A 21,587-nucleotide genomic window follows, 5' to 3' on the forward strand; every position below is an offset into this window, starting at 1 on the left:
TCCATACCAGTTATTACTTTAGTTGCCCTCCTCTGAACCATCTCGAGCTCTGCTATAATGTTAGACATTTTTATTTATAATATTTATGTTGCACTTGTTTTTGTCTTTCATGCATGGGGTTAAAAATGTAGTCTGGTGAGCCGTATATACCTGTTGTTGTATGTGCAGCATGGGGCGGGCTGGTTTACTTAGCCTTTTTTATTTTGTTAGATTAAGACACTGTGTAGACGTAAGGATACTTTTGTTGACATCTTAAATGCGTAGGGATAGTGCCGGGATAGTTTTTTTTTCTAAGTCACACCTTCTTCTTTACATAGTCCTAATTCCGTTCATGTGTCCCTCTTCAAGCCAGTTTTGTTCAGTCACTATTCCAGAGGTTTTCCTCCTGCTGCTACATCTGTCGACACAAACAATGTACAGTAGATGAGGTCAAGAATATTCTGGACATGAAGCAAATCTTCCTGGCGGATTGGAAGGGTTTTGGTCCAGAGAAGAGGTCTTGGGAACCCGCTGAAAACATGATGCGCCCATTCTTATGAAAAAAAAAAAATCCTACAATTTCCTGGACCAAAGAAAAGAGGGTGTTGGGGGCTGAGGGGTACTGTTATAGTGGCAGTTCATGGTCACTGCTGCTCCGTTTCGCTGTTCTGGTCCCCTGGCTCCCGTCATCATCATTCATTCTGTCTCCCGCTCTCCTCCTCTTCCCTGTGGTCCTGGCAGCCAGGGTAGCTTTGTCTCACCATGCAGGCTGCTTGCCAGCTTTGCCTCTCCTTCTCAGCCCGCAGTGTGCGTGTGCTCTCCCTGCTCTTAAAGGGCCAGCAGAAACAGCCTAGTTCACACCAGCCAATGGCTGGTCACTTGTGGGCACTTCCTTTCCCAGTGGGATTGTGCCTGAGTAATAGGTTCCTAGCATGCTAGTTCCTGAAAAGATTTGCTGTATTTATTTTGTACTCTGCCTGCCCTGACTTCAGCCTGTTTTTAACTATGGCTTTTCCTGATCCCCCAGTGTTCTGCACCAATGTCTCTGACTCTTTTAGGTCACTTCTGGAGAAATTCCATTCTTCTGGCACGTCCAGTGATGTTCATAAGGTGCATTAGGAGAAGTGCATTATAAACAATACCTCTAATTTAACGGGTTACTTCTATTTTTTTTTTAAATGTTTTTTTTTGGCAGTACTGTCATTGAAAACTAACAAAAAACACTTATTCTGCAGCAGTTAGTAAAAATGATAAGCCTTCCTATATAAATAGGTAATCCATTGTCAGTTTACTGCTGCTGTAAGGGTAAGACATCTCAAGAATAATTCTTATGATAATAGTAAGTGTAGAATTGGGATAATAGTGTGACTGCCTTGTTCTCTTCTTATAGGCCTAGATAAAGATGGCCCTAGAAGACTATTGCATTGTTTAGTGGTATGTGTAATGTTCTAATAGAGTCACTAGAGGGGAGGGAAGGGGGTCTCTCTGGTCACAGTAATGGTCTGAGAGAGGTAAGCAGGACTATTTGCTGTGCTAAAAGTCACAACAAAGTGGAAGTCAAAGAGTCATGACAGGAAGTAGAATACTGAGTGATTTCAAAAAATTATACCCAGAAAATCATTCACCTGTTTTTTGTAAAACAAAAAAAAAATATGTTCTTAGAATATTCACATATGGTCAGGTAATATGTGATACATTTTCTATGGAACTACCCCTTTAAGAAGATGACCCTTTCATACATGTGAGATGTGCAGGGTGGTGGAGGTGCCTCCCACACTCTGTCCTTCTGTACCTTGTTCTGGGGCTAGAAGATGGTCCTTATATTATGGGATATTCCCTAAGTTAGGGTCACAAGTGGAAATGTAAGATATAGTTGATCTCTATCTGTTGAAATATATGCAGCACTCATTAAGCCCAAACAGTCTGCTTCTCCACTGTAAGGAGGCATGTCTGTGAGGAGACAGACAGTCCAGTCCACAACTTTGGAGGACCTTCAAATGCAATCCTGGAGAGCTGCGAGGCTAGTGGAGGAGATCAAGGTAGAGCTCATCATTGTGAGGACTGTGACCAGCAGATCTTAGGGAGATTCTGTAAAATATAAAAATACTGCACTGGAACAAGAACCACTAGGCAGTGTGTCTGAGACTCAGTTATTGGGCCAAAGTCCTTACACTATCACTTATGTGGGTACCCACCCTGAAGGGATACATTCTGCACCTTATCAGGAGATAGGGAGCCCTACAGCGATCCTTATTTCCTTGTGCATTCTGTACCTTGTTCTGGGGCTAGATGATGGTCCTTATATTATGGGATATTGCCTAAGTTAGGGTCACAAGTGGAAATTGAAGATATAGTTGAAAAAAAAATTTTCTTTATAAAAACTCATCAGCCCCCCGTGCCATCAGCTGCCCTCTGTGCCATCAGCTTCCCTCCAGTGCCATCAAATTCCCCCTAAGTGCCATCAGCTTCCCCCCAGTGCCATCAGCTTCCCCGCCAGTGCCATCAGCTGCCCCCCCAGTCCCACCAGCTCCCCCTCAGTGCCACCAGCTTTCCCCCCAGTGCCACCATCTCCCCCTCCTAGCTATGTCCCCAGCGCCAGTGAAATAAATACTTACCTCTCCTGTAGGGGCGCCGATCCACAGCTCGTCCATCTTCATTCCGGCGCGCTGCACTGTCGTCCTGATGTCACACAGCGTCAGGTCATAGTGCACGCTTACATATACTATGTCCCGACGATATGTCAGCAGGAAAGTGCTGCGCGGTATGAGCCGACAGGTGACAGGGGGAGTAATAGGAAGAGCTTCACTCCTGCTCCGTGGACACATGACACAAACGAATCCTCGATGCAAAAAAATTTGCATCAATGATTTTTTGGTGTCTAATTACTCGATTCAATCGAGTAATCGTTTCAGCCCTAGTGTGATACACAAAAGAACTGAAGCCAAAATTTCAATGTGAACAAGGCCTGGTGGAGTAATTCTGTGTAAGATTTAACTGTTTCTTTTTTTTTTTTTTGAAGGGTGATCCCTGTGGTGCCATGATGGAGTGCAGCCCGTGCAGGTGGATTAAAGAAAAGAGGGGCTCCAGAGAGGTGGTCCTTGTGGTGGTCACTCTAGCTCTATTATTGGATAATATGCTTTACACAGTGGTTGGTATGTCTGCCTTTTAAGATGTTACATGCTCATTAACCGCTTCCAGACCAAGCCATAGGCTGTTTTCACATTATGCAAATCTGACATGTTTTACTTTATGTGTTAATAACTCTGGAATGCTTATCCAAGCGATTCTGAGATTGTTTTCTCGTGACATATTGTACTTCATGTTAGTGGTATGTATGGTCAATACGTTTCACCTTTATTTATAAAAAAATCCCAAATTTACAGACAATTTGAAAAAATTTACAATATGTTTGTCTCTGCTTTTAAATCAGATTATCATACCTCATAAAATAGTTGTTACTGTACATTTCCCAGATATCTATTTAATGTTTGCATCATTTTGAAAATGCAATTTTACTGTTAAGGACTTTAGAAGGCTTAGAATTGAAAAAGCAATTCTTAAAATGTTTAAGAAAATTTCCAAAACCCACTTTTTAAAGGACCAGTTCAGATATGAAGTCACTTTGTGGGGCTGACATAGTAGAAACCACCCATAAATGGCCCCATTTTAGAAACTACACCCTTCAAGTTATTCAAAACCAATTTTACAAACTTTATTAACCCCCTTTATGTGTTCCACAAGAATGAAAGGGATGCAGAATTTGCATATTTTCTATTTTAATCTATTTTTACTGTAACACAACAAGGGTTAACAACCAAAGAAAACTCAATATCTATTACCCTGATTCTGCAGTTTAAGGAAACACCCCAATCTGCTGTATGGGCGCACAGCAGGGCACAGAAGGAAAGGAGCGCCATATGGATATTGAAGGGCAAATGTCGCTGGGATAATTTTAAGTTGCCATGTCACATTTGAAGACCCTCTGATGCACCCCTACAGTAGAAACTGCCAAAAAGTGAACCCCTTTTGTAAACTACGGGATGAGGTGACAGTATTATTGGTATTATTTTGGGGCCTTATCAACAAATAGGGTAGTGATAATGGTAGATGAGTGAATTAAAATATAACTTTTATTATACTCGTGTCTAAAATAACAGACAGGAATAAACTAGATAATAAAAAAAACATGGTACGGTCTTACCGGTATGTAGTTAGAGCGATAGACACTCAGTTTGCGGGCTGTTGGGGCCTTGCCAGCACAGGGGAAAGGGGGGGAAGATATGCTAGAAACTCTCCCTAAATTGCCCTGTCAGGTCTATTGTGCCCTAATGTCCTCCTAAATATGGAGTAATCGCCCTGACAAGGGCGGCGCCACCTGGAACCTGGCCTTTTTATACATGCCCTATCAATCCCTATTTTGTGGGAGAAAAAAGGGAGCGGAAACAAAATATGCCCACAGCCCCAAAAAATTAGATTATAATGCAACAAAGATGTTGTCCTGACACGTTTTGTCTTATTGATATTGCCCCGGACTCATCCGGGGACCAGGGGCTACCAGAAAAGGAGAAAGGGTGATTACCACAGTTTACCAGTCCAGTATCACCTAGTGCAACAAGGGGAGAGCTGAAAACATGCCTCACTCCTAATAGTGTATACAAGTTGGTCTGACCTGTGAGTTGTGTCTGTCAGCCACGTGGAACACCGCGCCGCCATTTAAATAGACATGGAAACCGCTCTCTCCTCCTACTTCCGGATCATCCAAGGACGTCACCGGTGAGAAGCTGGGAGCGCAGGACTGCTGCATAGTAGATGAGGGGAGGGAGGCATGGCGTCAGTGCTGCTAGGCAACAGCAGGCAGAGCGCTGGCGCCATCCTTAGTACCCTCTAGGATACAATATGCGCATCCTCTGTGTAGTATTACGATGGCCACACATATGAGAACATTTATGGGGAGGAGAAATCTCTATAAAAACCAGGCAGGAGCACAAATTTAAGTATATATAATAAGAATAAAAATCTATGAACACTGGGCATTATTCTAGGGCCAAAGGGAATCACAGCACCACGACCACGACGGCCCCTGCGGGGTGGCCTGCCTCTGCCTGTCATTTTTTTAAGATTAGTTTAGTTGTACTATGCGTGCAAGCTACTGTGACACCAGATATGAGTGGCACTGTGCACTGGCAGAAGTTGGCAGAGTAGACGCTGTAGGCCTGACACACACGCTTGCAGACAACTAACTGCTATTCAATCTACAGTATTATAGTCAAATTATTTTTTATTTTTTCAAATGTAATCTACTGTGACACTAGATATGAGTTGCGCTGGTGACACTATGCACTTGCAGGGCCTGAAACACACCCACACACACACACACGTGCAGGCAACTGACTGCTATTATATTACAGTCAAATAATTTTTTATTTTTTTTTAATGCAAGCTACTGTGACACCAGATATGAGTGGTAGCACTGGGCAAGTGGGCACAGTATACGCTGTGTGCCTGACACACACGCTGGCAGGCAACTGCAATTAGATTACAAAAGGGGGAAGAAAGGGCTTTTTGGGGTGCTGTCCTTACAGCAGAGATCAGATGAGTTATTTAGGACTGTAGTGGACACTGAATACACTAGCCTAGCTATCGATTTCCCTATTAAATCAGCAGCAGCCACACTGTCCCTCCTCTCACTAAGACTGCAGCTTCCGAATGAATCTAAAATGGATGCTGTCCAGGAGGTGGGAGGGTCTGGGAGGGAGGGTATGATGCTGATTGGCTGAAATGTGTCTGCTGACTGAGGTACAGGGTCAAAGTTTACTCAATGATGACGAATAGGGGGCGGACCGAACATCACATATGTTCGCCCGCCGCGGCGAACGTGAACAAGCTATGTTCGCCGGGAACTGTTCGCCGGCGAATAGTTCGGGACATCTCTACTCTTTGTATATCCCTATCCCCATACTCTTCACCTATCATTTTATATCACCACACAACATTGCTTTTTAAACTATACCGCTTCTGGAGCCAACTAATTATTGATTAATTATCCTTCTCATTAAATAGGTTTTTATTAACGATCACAAAAACCTCTGGTATGTACAAGTTATTTCCTATATTTTATATATTATATATTATTATTATATATATAATTTTTTTTTTAAATGTTATTGGTCTTATTTTACATTAAATAGGACTATTTTCCGAGTATTCTAGACACATGGTGTTTTTATTCATTTTTCTTACTTTTATGTACCTATGCGTATTTTCTATATATAATAATGCATTCATTTTACTATTTTGATGGATGTATATACCCATATATTCTCGTATGTCTACTTTATTTTATACGGACGTCATTTCCCTGTCATCATCATTATCATTATGAATTTTATTCGTTTTTCTAAGACCTCCATTTGTCTATTGCCGTATATTTTGTACATGTATTTTTGGTGTGTTTTTTAGACTTGACAAAGGGGTCAGAAGTACCCCGAGACGCGTTGTCGCTCATCATCTAATATTAATTAAAAAAAAGAGTTTTACCAACATCCATTGAAGTCGTGTTTGCGCCAAGAAGGTACCCCATCTGTACTTATCTAGTACATATCCCCCCACTGACTATCATATTGGGGGAGCCTCGAATGTGGATTGCAGATAAGTGGGAAAGGTTCGACTCTGCCCAATCCAGAATCACCCTCTGATAAGAGGGGAAGTGATCTTGTGCCTCCCTGCTTGTTGATGTAAAGTACCGCAGTCATACTATCTGACTGGATTTTCACTGCTTTGCCCCGGATTTGAGGGGCGAAGTGAAGGAGGGCTAGCCGGATAGCTCGAATCTCACGGAGACTGGATGAGAGAAGCCGCTCCTGAGGAGACCAGGTACCATGTACTGGAGAGTCGTTTAGGTGAGAGCCCCAGCCTACTTGGGACGCATCTGTTGTTAATATGATCCAGGTTGACTGGGTCATAGACTTCCCATCTGAAAGATGGAACCACCATCTGAGGGAATACCGAGTTCGCCAAGACAGGGAGCACAGGGAGTTTAGCTCGGCGGGGCTGCCATTTCATTTGGAGAGGACCTATGACTGTAGCGGGCGGAGGTGCCATAGAGCCCAAGGGACTGCTTCCGCAGATGCTGACATGAGCCCCAACATCTTTATGATGGTCCGAATTGGGACTTGCCGAGGAACGGATAGGAACTCTGCTGTGTTCTGTATTCGGGATCTTCTTTCTGGAGTCAACTGGAGAGAAATCCAGACAGAGTCCTTTCTGCTCTGCCTGGAGTATAAAATACTGAGGTCGACGGGCTCACGTTCGACTTCTGCCAGTTGATGATCCAACCCAGGCAGAGCAGAAAGGAGATCGCTACATGAAGATGGAGGGTTAGGACCGCTAGAGAAGAGGCTTTTAAAAGCCAATCGTCCAGCTAAGGAATGATGGTCAATCCTTGAAGTCTTAAAGCCGCCACCACAGAAACCACCACCTTGGTGAAAGTGTGAGGGGCAGAAGAAATGCCAAAAGGAAGGGCAATAAACTGAAGGTGTCTGATAACCCCCGAAACCTGGACCGCGATTCTGAGATATCTCCTGGAAGCAGGATGAATCGGGATGTGCAGATATGCATCCTTGAGGTCCAGGGTTGCCATCACGTCTCCCGGATGATTGAGAACGTGAACCACTGACCTGATAGTCTCCATACGAAACCTCGCCTTCCTTATATATCGATTGAAATATCTCAGATCGATAATCATCCGGAGATCCCCTGATGTCTTGGGAACCAAAAAAACTGTTGAGTAGATCCCTAAGCCCCGTTCCCCTGCCTGAACCTCCTCCAGAAGCATCTTGCGGATGTAGTCCTGAATCTAAGCCTCCAGAACCGACTGCTTGGCAGCCTGTAAGAGTTTGGTCTTGATGAACCTGTCCGGAGGAAGAGAAATAAGATTGATTAAATACCTCTCGGAGATGACGTTCAGGACCCAGGGATACGAAATCTCTCGGATCCAAATGTCCTTGAAGTTGGAGAGACGACCCCTGACGGGAAGATGAGGCAGAGGAGTGGGGACGTTTTCTGGCAGGACGGCAGGAGTAATGGGAGTCATCCAAGAGCCTCGAGGAGGCCGGTAGTCAGGAGGTGGCTCATTTATCCTTGGCTCCCTCGCGATAGCGCCTCGAACCTCTTTGCTGCACTCCCCAGTCCCTTCGTGCTCTTGACTGCTGACCAGACCTACCACCACGTTTCTGTCTGCCCTGCACCTGAAAGGACTGCTGGGGAATACTTATCCCCTTCTTGTCCGACAGGCCAACCATGATTTTATCTAGCTCCAAGCCAAACAAACGGTTGGGCTCAAAGGAAAGGCCACATAAATTATATTTAGAGGAATTGTCAGCGACCCAAGGCTTAAGCCACAAAGGCCTACGGGCCGCTGACACAAAGGCCATGGATTTAGCCACCAATTTCAGCTGAAGCTGCGCAGTATCACACAAGAAATTCATTGCCAGGTTAATAGTCTTGAAAGCAGGCAGAATGTCATCAAAAGACACCTTCTGATCCACGTCCGTCTGAATCTGGTTCAGGCGAGTCTGGAGGAACATAGAGACTTCAGTAGCAGCAATGGCTGTAGAAGCAGAAGCTGCGGCTGCCGTATAACCTCTACTCAGAGTGTACTCCGCTCTCCTGTCAAGGGGATCCTGCAGACTAGACCCATTGTCTGCTGGAACCAGAGTGCGTTTGGACAATTTGGCAATAGCCATGTCCAGCTTGGGAATGGAACCCCTCGACTCCACCAAGGATTTAGCCATCGGGAACATGGTTCTAACTTCTTGGTTAAAACCGGACCTTTCTCAGGTTTCTTCCACTCTGTACGCATGACAGAGAGGAGGGTCTCATCCGCTTTAAAGACACAAAGTGCTCGACTAGTGGGATCGGAGGGCTCCCCCAGGTCAACATCATGATCCCCCGACCTGATGGACTTAAGTAATTTTTGTGTCTTTTCTGGAAGAAAGAAACATGAATTAAGCTGCTCCTCATCCGAGGAGGAAGAAACTAAGGAGACCACAGAAGATCTCTCCACAGTAGCAGAGGACTCCATAGGGGTCTGAGTAGGAAGCCTTTCATCAAGCAGGCTTACAACTCCCTTGATAGACCCATCAACATAGGTTTTCACCCATTGATACATGTCTTGCATCGTAGGTTCACTAGAAGGTTGAACCCTTGGACGGCAGCTGTCACACCTGGAGTAGGGACAGCTATCCTCCAAAAGAGCGCTACAATCGTAGCAGGATAAATGCTTCCTCTTGGAACTCGCCTTTCTGCTTTCCAAATCCCACGGAGAACACATCACTGCGGGAAAAAAAAAAAAGACAAGTAAAACATTTGTAAAATGCCCAAAATATTAAGGAGAAAAGGTAAAAGGCAGAGCGGCGAAGGCTGGAAATGAGGACCAGAAGAATAAGGCACCAATAAGTGAAGAAATACTGATTTATAGGGACTCTGGGAGCTAGCTTGAGAAGCATGTGCAGCCAGAGACCAAACTGGTGCATAATGCTTCCTTAACCACTTCCCATCTGGGCGATTTGCCCCCTTCCTGAACAGGCCTAATTTTTTCAAATCTGACAAATCTTACTTTATGTGGTAATAACTTTGGAACGCCTTTACTTATCCAAGTCATTCAGAGACTGTTTTCTCGTGACACATTGTACTTCATGATAGTCATAAATTTGAGTCAATATACTTCACCTTTATTTATGAAAAAATCCCAAATTTACCAAAAATTTTGAAAAATTTGCAATTTTCTAAATTTCAATTTCTCTTCTTTTAAAACAGAAAGTGATACCTCATAAAATATTTATTACTTAACATTCCCCATATGTCTTCTTTATGTTGGCATCATTTTGAAAATGTCATTTTATTTTTTTAGGACGTTAGAAGGCTTGGAAGTTTAGAAGCAAATTGCCAAAACCCACTTTTTAAGGACCTGTTCAGGTCTGAAGTCCCTTTGTGGGGCCTACATAGTGGATACCCCCATAAATTACCCCATTGTAGAAACGACACCCCTCAAGTTACTTAAAACCGATTTTACAAACTTTGTTAACCCTTTAGGCGTTCCACAAGAATTAAAGGAAAATGGAGATCAAATTTTTAAATTTCACTTTTTTGGCAGATTTTGCATTTTAATCCAATTTTTTCTTTAACACATCGATGTTTAACAGCCAAACAAAACTCAATATTTATTACCCAGATTCTGCGGTTTACAGAAACACCCCACATGTGGTCATAAACTACTGTATGGGCACACGGCAGGGCGCAGAAGAAAGGGAACTCCACAAGGTTTTTAGATGCCATGTCCCATTTGAAGCCCCCCTGATACACCCTTACAGTAGAAATTCCCAAGAAGTGATCCTATTTTGGAAACTAGGGGATAAGGTGCCAGTTTTATTGGTACTATTTTTGGGTACATATGATTTTTTGATCATTCATTATAACACTTTATGGGGCAAGGTGACCAAAAAATTTGTTGTTTTAGCACAGTTTTTATTTATTTATTTTTACAGCGTTCACCTGAGGGGTTCGGTCAAGTGACATTTTTATAGAGCAGATTGTTACGGACGTGGCGATGCCTAATATGTATACTTTTTCTTATTTATTTAAGTTTTACACAATAATAGCATTTTTGAAACAAAAAAATTATGTTTTAATGTGGCCATGTTTTGAGAGCTATAGTTTTTTTTTATTTTTTGAGAGATTTTCTTATGTAGGGGCTCATTTTTTGCCGGATGAGGTGACGGTTTTATTGGTACCATTTTGTGGGACATACGCCTTTTTGATCACTTGGTGTTGCACTTTTTGTGATGTAAGGTGACAAAAATTGCTTGTTTTGACACAGTTTTTATTTTTATTTTTATGGTGTTCACCCGAGGTCATATGATATTTTTATAGATCTGGTTGATACGGACGCGGCAATACCTAATATGTATACTTTTTAAAATTTATTTCACTTTAACACAATAATAGCATTTTTGAAACAAAAAAAATATGTTTTAATGTGACCATGTTCTGAGAGCTATAGTTTTTTTTTATTTTTTGAGAAATTTTCTTATGTAGGGGCTCATTTTTTGCGGGATGAGGTGACGGTTTTATTGGTACAATTTTCTGGGACATACGCCTTTTTGATCACTTGGTGTTGCACTTTTTGTAATGTAAGGTGACAAAAATAGCTTTTTTGACAGTTATTTATTTTTATTTTTTATGGTGTTTATCGGACTGGGTCGATTATGTGATATATTTATAGAGCCAACCGTCACGGACGCGGCAATACCAAATGTGTCTATTTTATTTTTTCAATTTTTTCCTTTTTTTAATTCCTTACTTGGGGAATTTTCTTTTTTACATGTGAAACCTTTTATTTTATTTTCTTTTTTAACACTTTATTTTTTATTTTTCACTTTTTGTCCCCCATAAGGCCATACAAGACCTCTGGGGGACATTTACTTCACTTTTTTTTTTTTTCACAGTTGATTTCTCCTGTAACTGGGGCTGACATAGTAGCCCCAGTTACAGGAGAAATACACCCCCCCAGAGAGGCTGTACAGCGCAATACAGTGCTGTACAGCCTCAGTGCAGGGCTGATCGAGGTCTCTGAAAGACCTCACACAGCTCCTGCACTCTCCGATCCCTGCGATTACATGACCGCCGGGCCGGAACAGGAACCGCATAGCGCTTCCTGCTCTGTATACACAGCGCTCGGTGAGCACTGTGTATGCAGCGATCCAGAAGGCAGGGACACCTGGGCACTGTCCCTGCCTTCTCTCTGGGTTGCCCTGCTGTCACTGACAGCGGACAACCCGATCAGCAGCTGCACGATTAGCGTGCAGCTGCAGTTTCTGAATGGACCTTCTGGAACATCTATTAAGAAATAGAGAACCACCTCCCGGACGTTTATAGTCAACGTGCGGACGGGAGGTGGTTAAATAGGGGAGGGGATGAGCCCAGAAACAAAACCCCGCCCCCAGAGGGAAAACTCCAGACTAACAACATAAAAGCTTTCCCTCCAAAGCAGGTAAACACAGAAGTCCTCCAACAGGAGGAAAGATCGCCGAATATAATATAGAATCGTAAGCGACCATGAAACCGCGTCGCAAGGAAATTCCGGAAGTGACGTCAGAGCCCTCCAACGTCACTTCCGGAAGATGGCGGCACCCAGCAGCCGCAGGAAAACTGGACCCAGGATGCCGCCAAACCCACAGCAGCTAAGCGCAGCAGCACAGAGCTGGCAGCAGGTAAGCTGCCGGCCAATTACTTAAGCAAAAAGAGGGCCACAGCCCGCTGACAAAATGAAAAAAAGATCCCCCCTAGAAAAGAGGGGGAATCACCGTCTAGTCCTCCTGGAGGTAATTCCCTCCTATACAGGGGATTGGGATACTTAAGTGTTTTATTGATTTATTACTTGGGCTCATTAAAAATTCCGCTGGTCCTACCAGTCCACGGGGAGGGGGGGGGGGGGGTGGTGTTATCCCCATCTGTGCTGCTGGTAGGACGTAAGGGAATACATATTCGGGAGGGTGTACAGGGATTGGGGGTCCCCCTTCCCCCTCCCCAGGTCCCCTATCCTCGTTTTGTATGGCCCTACGTATTGGCCAAGGTTTTGGTGCCTGGGGGGTTAATGGTTGCATCCTGCAGTGCAGGAAGGGGCGTGCTGCATATGGGCCCCTTTATAAGACACTGTGTCTCCTCCTGTCTTCCTCTTTGGCAGAAGCTCGGTGTGGGGTAAGATTACAGCGTTCTGTCTGCACAAGGGTGATGGATCTCCTGAGGAATATGTTTACATCACGGATGGCGGAGGGAGGTGAGGAATGGCTGCGTTCATTCCTCTGCAGCCTTGGCTCCCACTTGCCTTCTGCCCCTGGCCATGCGCGTATCGCTGGGGGCGCTTCTGATGTGCCGGTTAGCTCTAGGGCCTCATCCGGGGCTGGCGGTCTGCCCGGCAAATCACCCCCCCCCTGCTAGATCAGAAATCGCTTCACTCAAAAATTTGGATTAATGCTGTACGGAAATCTGTCTTTGTACAGCATTAAAAAGTATGGCCTCCTATGAGGCGAAGTCAGTTACTCACAAAGTCCTGCGAGACTTACAGTAGTTGAATAACTTTGGTATTTGATTTTTAAAGTGGAAAATCACTTTAAAACTTGGACCCAAACTTGGCTTCGGTTCCGAGGTACCAGTCAGAACTGAAGCCCAGTTCAGATTGCAGCCTCTACCTAGGCCATGTGATGTCACTGTACATCGGTCACATGGCCTAGTTGCAGCTTAGCCCCAAGTCAATGGCACTGAGATACATTATCAAGCACAACCACTATATGATGTACGGCGCTCTGTTTGGTAAGCAGCTGGGAGGCCACAGCTCTCACCAGAGCTCTGGTGAGCGCTGCAGCTTCCTGAAATAAATCATTGTACCAGTGGCTCGACGTTAGCTACAATCACGGCAAAGGTGCTCTCTCCAGCAGACACACCCTATTGTCTTGTAAAAATTGTAGTAGTAGTATATAGGCTTCTGGCTGGCACTCAAATAGATGGACTTACATGGACTGGTTAGTCTTGGAAAATATAGAGCATTTATTGAACATACATGTTATAACATAAAATCACTAAAAACACTAAAATACAAAAAAAAAATGGCATTTTTTTGTATTTGAGTGTTTTTAGTGATTTTATGTTATAACATGTATGTTCAATAAATGCTCTATATTTTCCATGACAAACCAGTCCATGTAAGTCCATCTATTTGAGTGCCAGCCCGAAGCTTATATATTACAGCTTCCTGAAACAGCTGATCAGCATGATGAAAAAAAAGAGGAATAATCCAGCTTCATCTTCAACGTGGCAGCTTTATTAGTAAACGTAGTGCATTAAAACCATACAGACAGTCCATGTCAACACGTTTCGGATCCCCTTAATGCTGATCCTTAATCAGGACCACAAAGAGACTGTGTTCACACAGGATTTTTTATATGGTGGATAATTGCAGGCATCCTCAGGTGACTACAATTAACCTAATCACACCCTCTTCTGGCCGTCAAGACATTCAACCTTGTAAAAATAGCTAAAAACCAGCTAAAAGAGAAAATTAAATGTGTGTGTATATATATACCAGGTCAATAATGAAGAATCAAATCATGTCTTCGATTTAGACCTTTTGGAATACCAGATTCCATGCAGAAAATCCAATATGATTCCCTATTAAGAAGCTTTCTTCTGTAGTCACCACCCCGCACTGGGGGATTAACCCTCTCTAATCCCTGTACCTGCATACCTGCGATATCGCCTCCACGTGTTGCCTCATAATGTGCACTGACTGCAGAGACATTCCTAGTCCTAACATAGGGAATGTCCGAAATATGTCTGCAGATTCTGGTTTTTAGCCTATTGGTGGTGCATCCAATATATTGGAGGTGGCATAGCGAGCATGTGATACAGTATACAACAAAACTTGTGTTGCAATTGATGTATTTTTTTCAGATTGTAAGATCTCTGGTTAGCATATGAAAAAATGTGGCTACCTGTTAGAATAACTTTGCGGCATGTACAAATCTTGTGCCGATATTTAAAATTCCCCTTATATGTTAGCCAGGTAGGTGGACTTTGTTTAATATCTGAGAAAAGGGAAGGACTTACTTTTTGGGCCAATGTAGGTGCCCTACGTGCTATACACTTAATGCCACAACACACTATATCCTTCCATTGATCATAGTATTCTAGAATCGAGAGATGTTTCTTGACAATTTGACAGATGCGTGAATATGCCAGGCTGTAGCCTGTCACAAAAGCCGGGGCAGAAAGATAACTCGATTTAAGATTTTTTTTTATTTTTGCTTTTGTGTGAATGACTAGAATGAATCAATTCTGCTCTGGTTTTTGTAAGGGCTACTCGCCTGACTATATTAAGTGAATGTTCTTCATAACCCCTGTTTACTAGACGGCTTGCAACACTATCCATTTCCTTGCCACATACCGCATCATTAGAGCAATTACGACACGTATGAATTCCCCCTTGGGTATATTTTTATGACGTGTCGAGGATGGCAAGATGTGGCAAGGAGGTTAGTGTTACCTGATGTCTCCTTCCAGTAAGTACACGTACTCACCATGGAGCTCTCAGTCTCGCCCAAAAGTATAAGATCAAAAAAGGGATACTGCAGCTACTGTGGTTTAAGACAAAATTTAGGTTACAATTATTGTGGTTGAGGTAATCTCCAAACCGTGGTACGGCCGACACATCGCCCAAACACACGAATAGTAGGTCGTCGATGTACCGGCCGTACCATCAAACCGAGGAGCCCCATACATTACCCTGAGAGAATAAATATTGGTTCTCCCACCAGGCCATATATACATTAGCCATTGATGGGGAAAATTTCGCACCCATTGAAACCCCAGTACACTGCAGATACATCTGGTGATTAAATATAAATACATTATGCTCTAACAAGAATAATACCACTTTACATATGTAGTCCCGAATAATCAGAATATACACTGAGAAACCATCTTGGGGCAATAAAAGCTAATTCATGAGGTATCACTGTATATAATGAAGTAACATCAGCCGTGATCCAACTATATTCCGGTCTCCAAGTAAAATCCCGAAAAAATTTTAATACAGTTTTTGTGTCCAACAGGAAACCGGGGATAGTTTGGACCATGGGTTGAAGTATGCTATCTACCCAAGCTGATAGTCTCTCAGTGAAAGAACCGATTCCTTAGACAATCGGACGCATCTGTGGTGGGAAGCCTCAATATAATCAATTCATTTTTTATCTAAATAACCCCCATCCAAGCCTAAGGAAAGGATAGAGAAGAGTTGTTGCTGATAAAGAGGGGTGGGGTCCTGGACAAGTTTTAAATAGGTGTTTGAATCATCTAACATAGCTATATTCTGTTTTTTATAGATTAACTTGTCCAGGACTACCAGCACCCCCCCCCCCCCCCCCCCCCCGTCAGCCCATTTAACTACAATATCCTCCATTCCCTCTAGATCATGCAAGGCCCATTGTTCCTAAATTGTAAGATTATATACAGACATGTTCACATTAGATGTTTTCAAAGACGCATTGAGATCAAATAAATCCCGTTCCACCTGTTCCCGAAATCGATCCAAGGTTGAAGTACGGGATTGAATCGGATAAAAGTCCCGATTTTTTTGTAATAAAATCAAAAGCAAAATCTTTCGATGGATCGACGTCAGGAGCAGTGTGGGATTCTTGCATGCATGAAATATTTGCGATTTCCTGAAAGGAAAAATTAGTTAGGCATGATGATGGCTCTGTCTCAATATGCGATGAATCTGGCACAGGTACATCACTAGAGGAAGAGATGGAATTCGATAAAATACAATCTTCCTCATCATGTGGATTATGAAAGTGTCTCTTCAAAGTTAAATCTCGTGCCAGTTTGTTCACATCTAAGATGGTTTGATAAATATTGAAATGACATGTCGGGGAAAACGAAAGTCCACGGGCCAATACGTCAATTTGTGGTTGTGTTAGAATCTTTGAGGACAAATTCACCACCTGTAGGTTCTCTACTTGATCTTGTTTCGGGATGGATAGCATCCGCTTTTTATTATGCTTGCGCCCTCCACGGCGTTTTTTGATCTCACCACATGATCGGCGTTGCCGCTGGCAGACGTGCTTGGTGTGAATATTCCTCTATCCACAAAGGTTTTAGACAGAATGTCCGTGGCAGAATCTGAAGATTCCGGATCTGTTGAGCTGAATACAACTTTAGCATTATTATTTCTATTCTTGTATCGATTAGATCTCTTCATTATAGATCGTGGAGTATTTATTTTATTGTCATTCCATACATAGACTGAATGACTTTTAGAATCCTGAAGATCTCGGTTGAACTTTTCTTGTCTAACAGAGATAAGGCTGTTTTCAACTTTATCGAGATTCTCCTGCACTTTGGCATCCATATCCATGAAAGCCTTCATGTGTGAATAGGGAACAATAGAATCTTGTATAACTTTAACCTCTTCCCTCATATTAGACAGAGCTTCCACTTCATGATAAATGATGAGCTCCATAAGTTTAAGCGAACAGTCCGACAATATGTTCTGCCACTGTGAAGTAAATGTATCAGAGTAAACAGTAGTTGTTTTTTTTTTCCACAAGCGTAAACCCCGGGGAACCATACATTTCTCCACATATTTTTGCAATGTGTTAAGGTCGCACCAGGTGCGTATTTCTTTCACTAGAAGGTTCTCTAGGGATGTCATGTGAATTTTTAGATCTAGAGAACAGACTTGAAAAGATGTATAATTAAAGATAGACTACACGTACCAAGCTTAATTTAAGAAAAAAGTAGAATTTAACGTGCTTAACTAAAAACGATACCTTTATTATTCGACTGGGTTATAGAGCAAAAATAGTTTGCTCCAAGTGATATCCTAAGTATGATAGATATATTGAAACAAGAACTCCTATTGTAAAAAGGATAAATTCTTAGGTGGGGTCAATAGAGTACTGACTAGGTAAAGATGGGGGTAGTGGGTAGACAGATGGGAAAGAAACTTTCCATAGATGACCCTCAAGATCTAAAGTCCTGTGCACAGGGATGTCCCCTGATGGTGGAGACACCCTGCCCCCGTACCTAAGTCTCTCTATTGCCCTAAAAAAGCCCTACTAACGAACCTGGATTGGAAATAAATAAATCCAGGGAAAAACAAAAAACACACATACAGATGGAAATATGTATAAACAATAAGACAACCCCGAGTTGGGGTTGTCTTATTGTTTATACATATTTTCATCTGTATGTGTTTTTTGTTTTTCCCTGGATTTATTTATTTCCAATCCAGGTTCGTTAGTAGGGCTTTTTTAGGGCAATAGAGAGACTTAGGTATGGGGGCAGGGTGTCTCCACCATCAGGGGACATCCCTGTGCAAAGGTCCGGACTTTAGATCTTGAGGGTCATCTAGGGTAAGTTTCTTTCCCATCCGTCTACCCACTACCCCCATCTTTACCTAGTCAGTACTCTATTGACCCCACCTAAGAATTTATCCTTTTTACAATAGAATTTTTAGATCTAATGCATCTTGGGAATCTTTGTTATCCGAATCAAAAAATTTTATTCATCTTTTGAAGTCGGTCTTAACAATCTTCAATAACTTTTTAAAGAGGTATGTGACATAATAAAAAATTCTGTATGGTTGGAGATATATATAACTCAAGCACTGTATAAGATATCCCAGTCAATGAATATGGCTGGTACAAAGTAAAGCTGCTTCACAGGGAGCTCCACACCTGGTTCCCAGTACTGAAAGTCCAAGTAAATAAGGGTTGGGTGTGCTCACCTGTCTGTGAATGCTCATGGAAGCACGGGTTGCCGTCAGGAACCGGATGGAAAAAGATTCTTAATCATGAAAAAAGAGAGTGTGATTAGGTTAATTGTAGTCACCTGAGGATGCCTGCAGTTATCCACCATATAAAAAATCCTGTGTGAACACAGTCTCTTTGTGGTCTTGATTAAGGATCAGCATTAAGGGGATCCGAAACGCGTTGACATGGACTGTCTGTATGGTTTTAATGCACTACGTTTACTAATAAAGCTGCCACGTTGAAGATGAAGCTGGATTATTCCTCTTTTTTTCATGATTAAGAATCTTTTTCCGTCCGGTTCCTGACGGCAATCCATGCTTCCATAAGGATTCACCGACAGGTGAGCACACCCAACCCTTATTTACTTGGACTTTCAGCAGATCAGCTGAGATTTGGACCCCTGCTGATGTGATAATGCTGATCTATCCGGTGGATAGGTCATAATCAATATTATTTCCTGTATAACCCCTTTAAGTTCATTACTGTCCATACATCATATTAAACTACAGGGGTTGTCTTGAACATTGGGTGGCCGGAGCTTCTAGTTATGCCACCGCTGGCACCTACTGTGACTGTATGGAGAACAGGTATACTTTCATTTGCCCCTGATTAATGAGAAGTCCTAGTTTTGGGTGTCTCATAGGCCAGATCATTCTACATAATGATTTTTATTATGTTCATCTTTGCATTGACCACTCAATGTTTATTCACATATTTATTTCTAATATATTACTCATTTCTGTCTAGTTCCCATCATTCCAAGCTTCCTCTATGGGATAGAACATAAGAATGGAAACACATCTCTGGACCTGATGGCTTCATCTCCTGCTTCCAAAGCATCCATGTACTCTTTGTATGACAATGCTACCATCTTAAGTGACCATTCAAATCATCAAGGGATTGATAATAAGACCCAAGGGCCCCCCCAAAATTCCAGCTGCAACATCGAAACGCTTGTCCTGCAACAAGAGAATGTCCAAGGTGGCCTTCTGTTGGCATCCAAAGCAATAGTACAACTTCTAGCCAGCTCCATAGTAGGACTCCTTACCAACAGGTACATGGTAGTACAAGATTCACAAAGCTCTACTATAATACATTTGCTTTGCCATTTCCATTTCTAGTTTATGTTCTAAATCACTTCTTATTTTCCTAGGTTTGGATATGATATAACAATGTTCTTTGGATTTATCATCCTGTTCGTGTCTACTTTACGTGAGTTATGTATACTTCTATTCCATTTCCACAACCCTCCTGTTAAAGGGGATATTAATTATTGATATTTATGCAAATCTCAATAATTAATATAATCCAAACTTCCCTCAACACCTCCTAAAAATAGAAATATTATTAATCATTTTAGCACAATGATATAAACAGGACTTGTGTAATACATAATTTCACCTTTGGGAGTGCTGCAGGCAAATTGAACACTTGCTGCTGGATTTCGTTATAGTGGGAAACCTTTTAAAGGGGTTTGCCGATCTGGGACATTAATGGTAGCCAATCACCGTTGTGACACAATCTGCACCAAATATACGCCAAAAAGTGGTGCATATTTGGTCATAAATGACCCCTTATGCATGTATTCTCCCTGGTAACCCTTATCATGTGCTGCATGACCCCTCCTCAGACCTGCAGATCTCCTTGCCCTTAATTTACATGCACCTATTCTCACAAGTTAGGGTAAGGCTCTCTACCAATAACACCCAGTTAGCAGGCTCAGCAGTTAGTGCCATGCAGGGTGACACCCTGGTAACTCATAATCAGATGGCTTCTGCTCCATGGCAATGCTTCTCTAGCACAATGCATTGTATACAGTGAAATGGTTTTAGGTGCATGCCCAACACTTCTTCCATTGGTGAAATGGACAGTTCCTCTTAAAGGAGTTATCCCATGATTAATGTAAAAAATGAAAATCAGACATCATATGCAGGGCCGGATTAACGTAGGGGCTGATGGAGCTGCAGCTCCAGGCCCCTACCATAAAATAGGCCCATCCGCCAGCCAAAAGGCCGTCGGGAGCGGCCCGCGCTAAAAGTCCTCTGTTGTCAGCTGTCACACAGCGCACAGACAATGCAGAGACGCTCACCTCCCGCTGGCAGCAGGGAGGAGCCTGAGGGAGGGACTCGGGAGGAGCGTAATATGATCCTAGAATGGAAGCTGCTTCTGCCAGCCCCTCCCCTCCCCGCCCACCAACCAATCAGAGCTGAGGCAAGGCAAGCACTAGCAGCTCTGAGTCGTAGTACAGGGAGTCAAAGAATAGAAATGAATCGAATGAGTCACAAGTTAAAAGAATCTAAAGATCCGATTAGTTAGAGACTCATTCGATTCTTTGAGTTAAAAGAGCCGTGAGTCAGAGTCTAGAACAGGTTACGCTGAGGCTGTCAGAGTCTAGAACAGGTTACACTGAGGCTCTCGCTGATGCTTTTGTTGCAGCAGTGATAAGATTAAGGGACAGGAGCAGAGAGATGAGAGAAGTGACAGATGACACAGAGTTTAGATTACAGGTTGACTTAACCCTTTAGGATCAAATTGGCTTCTCAGGAGATATATATGTTAAAGGCATCTCGTTCAGTAGCTATATAACTAAGGGTGGGTTCACATCTCCTTTATGGATTCCGTTAAGTGGGGACTGTGGGGACTATTTTATTATCAGCCAGTGACTGTGTTACTGTAATACTGTTATCAATTCAGCACATAGTTTTCCCTGTGCGTGCATTCACATTTCACTTGGTTGGTTGTACTACTGTCAGTGTCAGACTGTTGTCACTGTGGGTAACAATGCACAACAGACAACAATGCACACCACAGTGACAGCTCCTGAGTCCTGTCCTGAGTCCTCCTGTCCGGCGTCAGCCTCAGCTTCCCTTCACTATCACTATAATCAATCACTCTTCCTGATCCGGACTCACTCATTAGAGAGCTGAAGAGCCGACTGAGTCAGCAGCAGCAAGTGAATCGAATGGATAGCATCTGCGCATGCGCACCGGCACCTAGAGTCTTCGGTTCTCTTGCGAGTCAGCTCAGCAGTCAGTGACTCAGCAAGTGAACCGAAGATCCGATTCATGAACCGATTCATCTGAAAGATCCGAACTTCCCATCACTACTGAGGTCATATTCGGCGGGCCGGCATTACAGGAACAGCACCAGCTGCTCTGACGTCCTGCCGCCGGATGTACGTCACAGGATATCCGGCGGCAGGACGTCAGAGCAGCTGGTGCGGTTCCTGTAATGCCGGCC

The 21,587-nt window shown here is 43.0% G+C and overlaps 2 protein-coding genes across 2 annotated transcripts in view; both read left to right on the plus strand.

Moving 5' to 3' along the window:
* The window catches only part of LOC120986334 (chromaffin granule amine transporter-like), a 309,248-nt gene that overhangs the window by 33,643 nt on the left and 254,018 nt on the right, over positions 1 to 21,587 (plus strand). The window contains exons 2-4 of the mRNA XM_040414857.1: positions 2,999 to 3,131; positions 19,095 to 19,401; positions 19,501 to 19,559. Of these exons, the coding sequence (XP_040270791.1) occupies positions 3,017 to 3,131; positions 19,095 to 19,401; positions 19,501 to 19,559 (481 nt within the window). The 5' untranslated portion in view covers positions 2,999 to 3,016. The remainder of the gene's footprint in view (positions 1 to 2,998; positions 3,132 to 19,094; positions 19,402 to 19,500; positions 19,560 to 21,587) is intronic.
* The window catches only part of LOC120987787 (chromaffin granule amine transporter-like), a 520,630-nt gene that overhangs the window by 33,574 nt on the left and 465,469 nt on the right, over positions 1 to 21,587 (plus strand). The window lies entirely within an intron of this gene.

The sequence above is a fragment of the Bufo bufo genome, chromosome 1 (genome assembly GCF_905171765.1).
Source record: "Bufo bufo chromosome 1, aBufBuf1.1, whole genome shotgun sequence".
Classification (NCBI taxonomy): domain Eukaryota; kingdom Metazoa; phylum Chordata; class Amphibia; order Anura; family Bufonidae; genus Bufo; species Bufo bufo.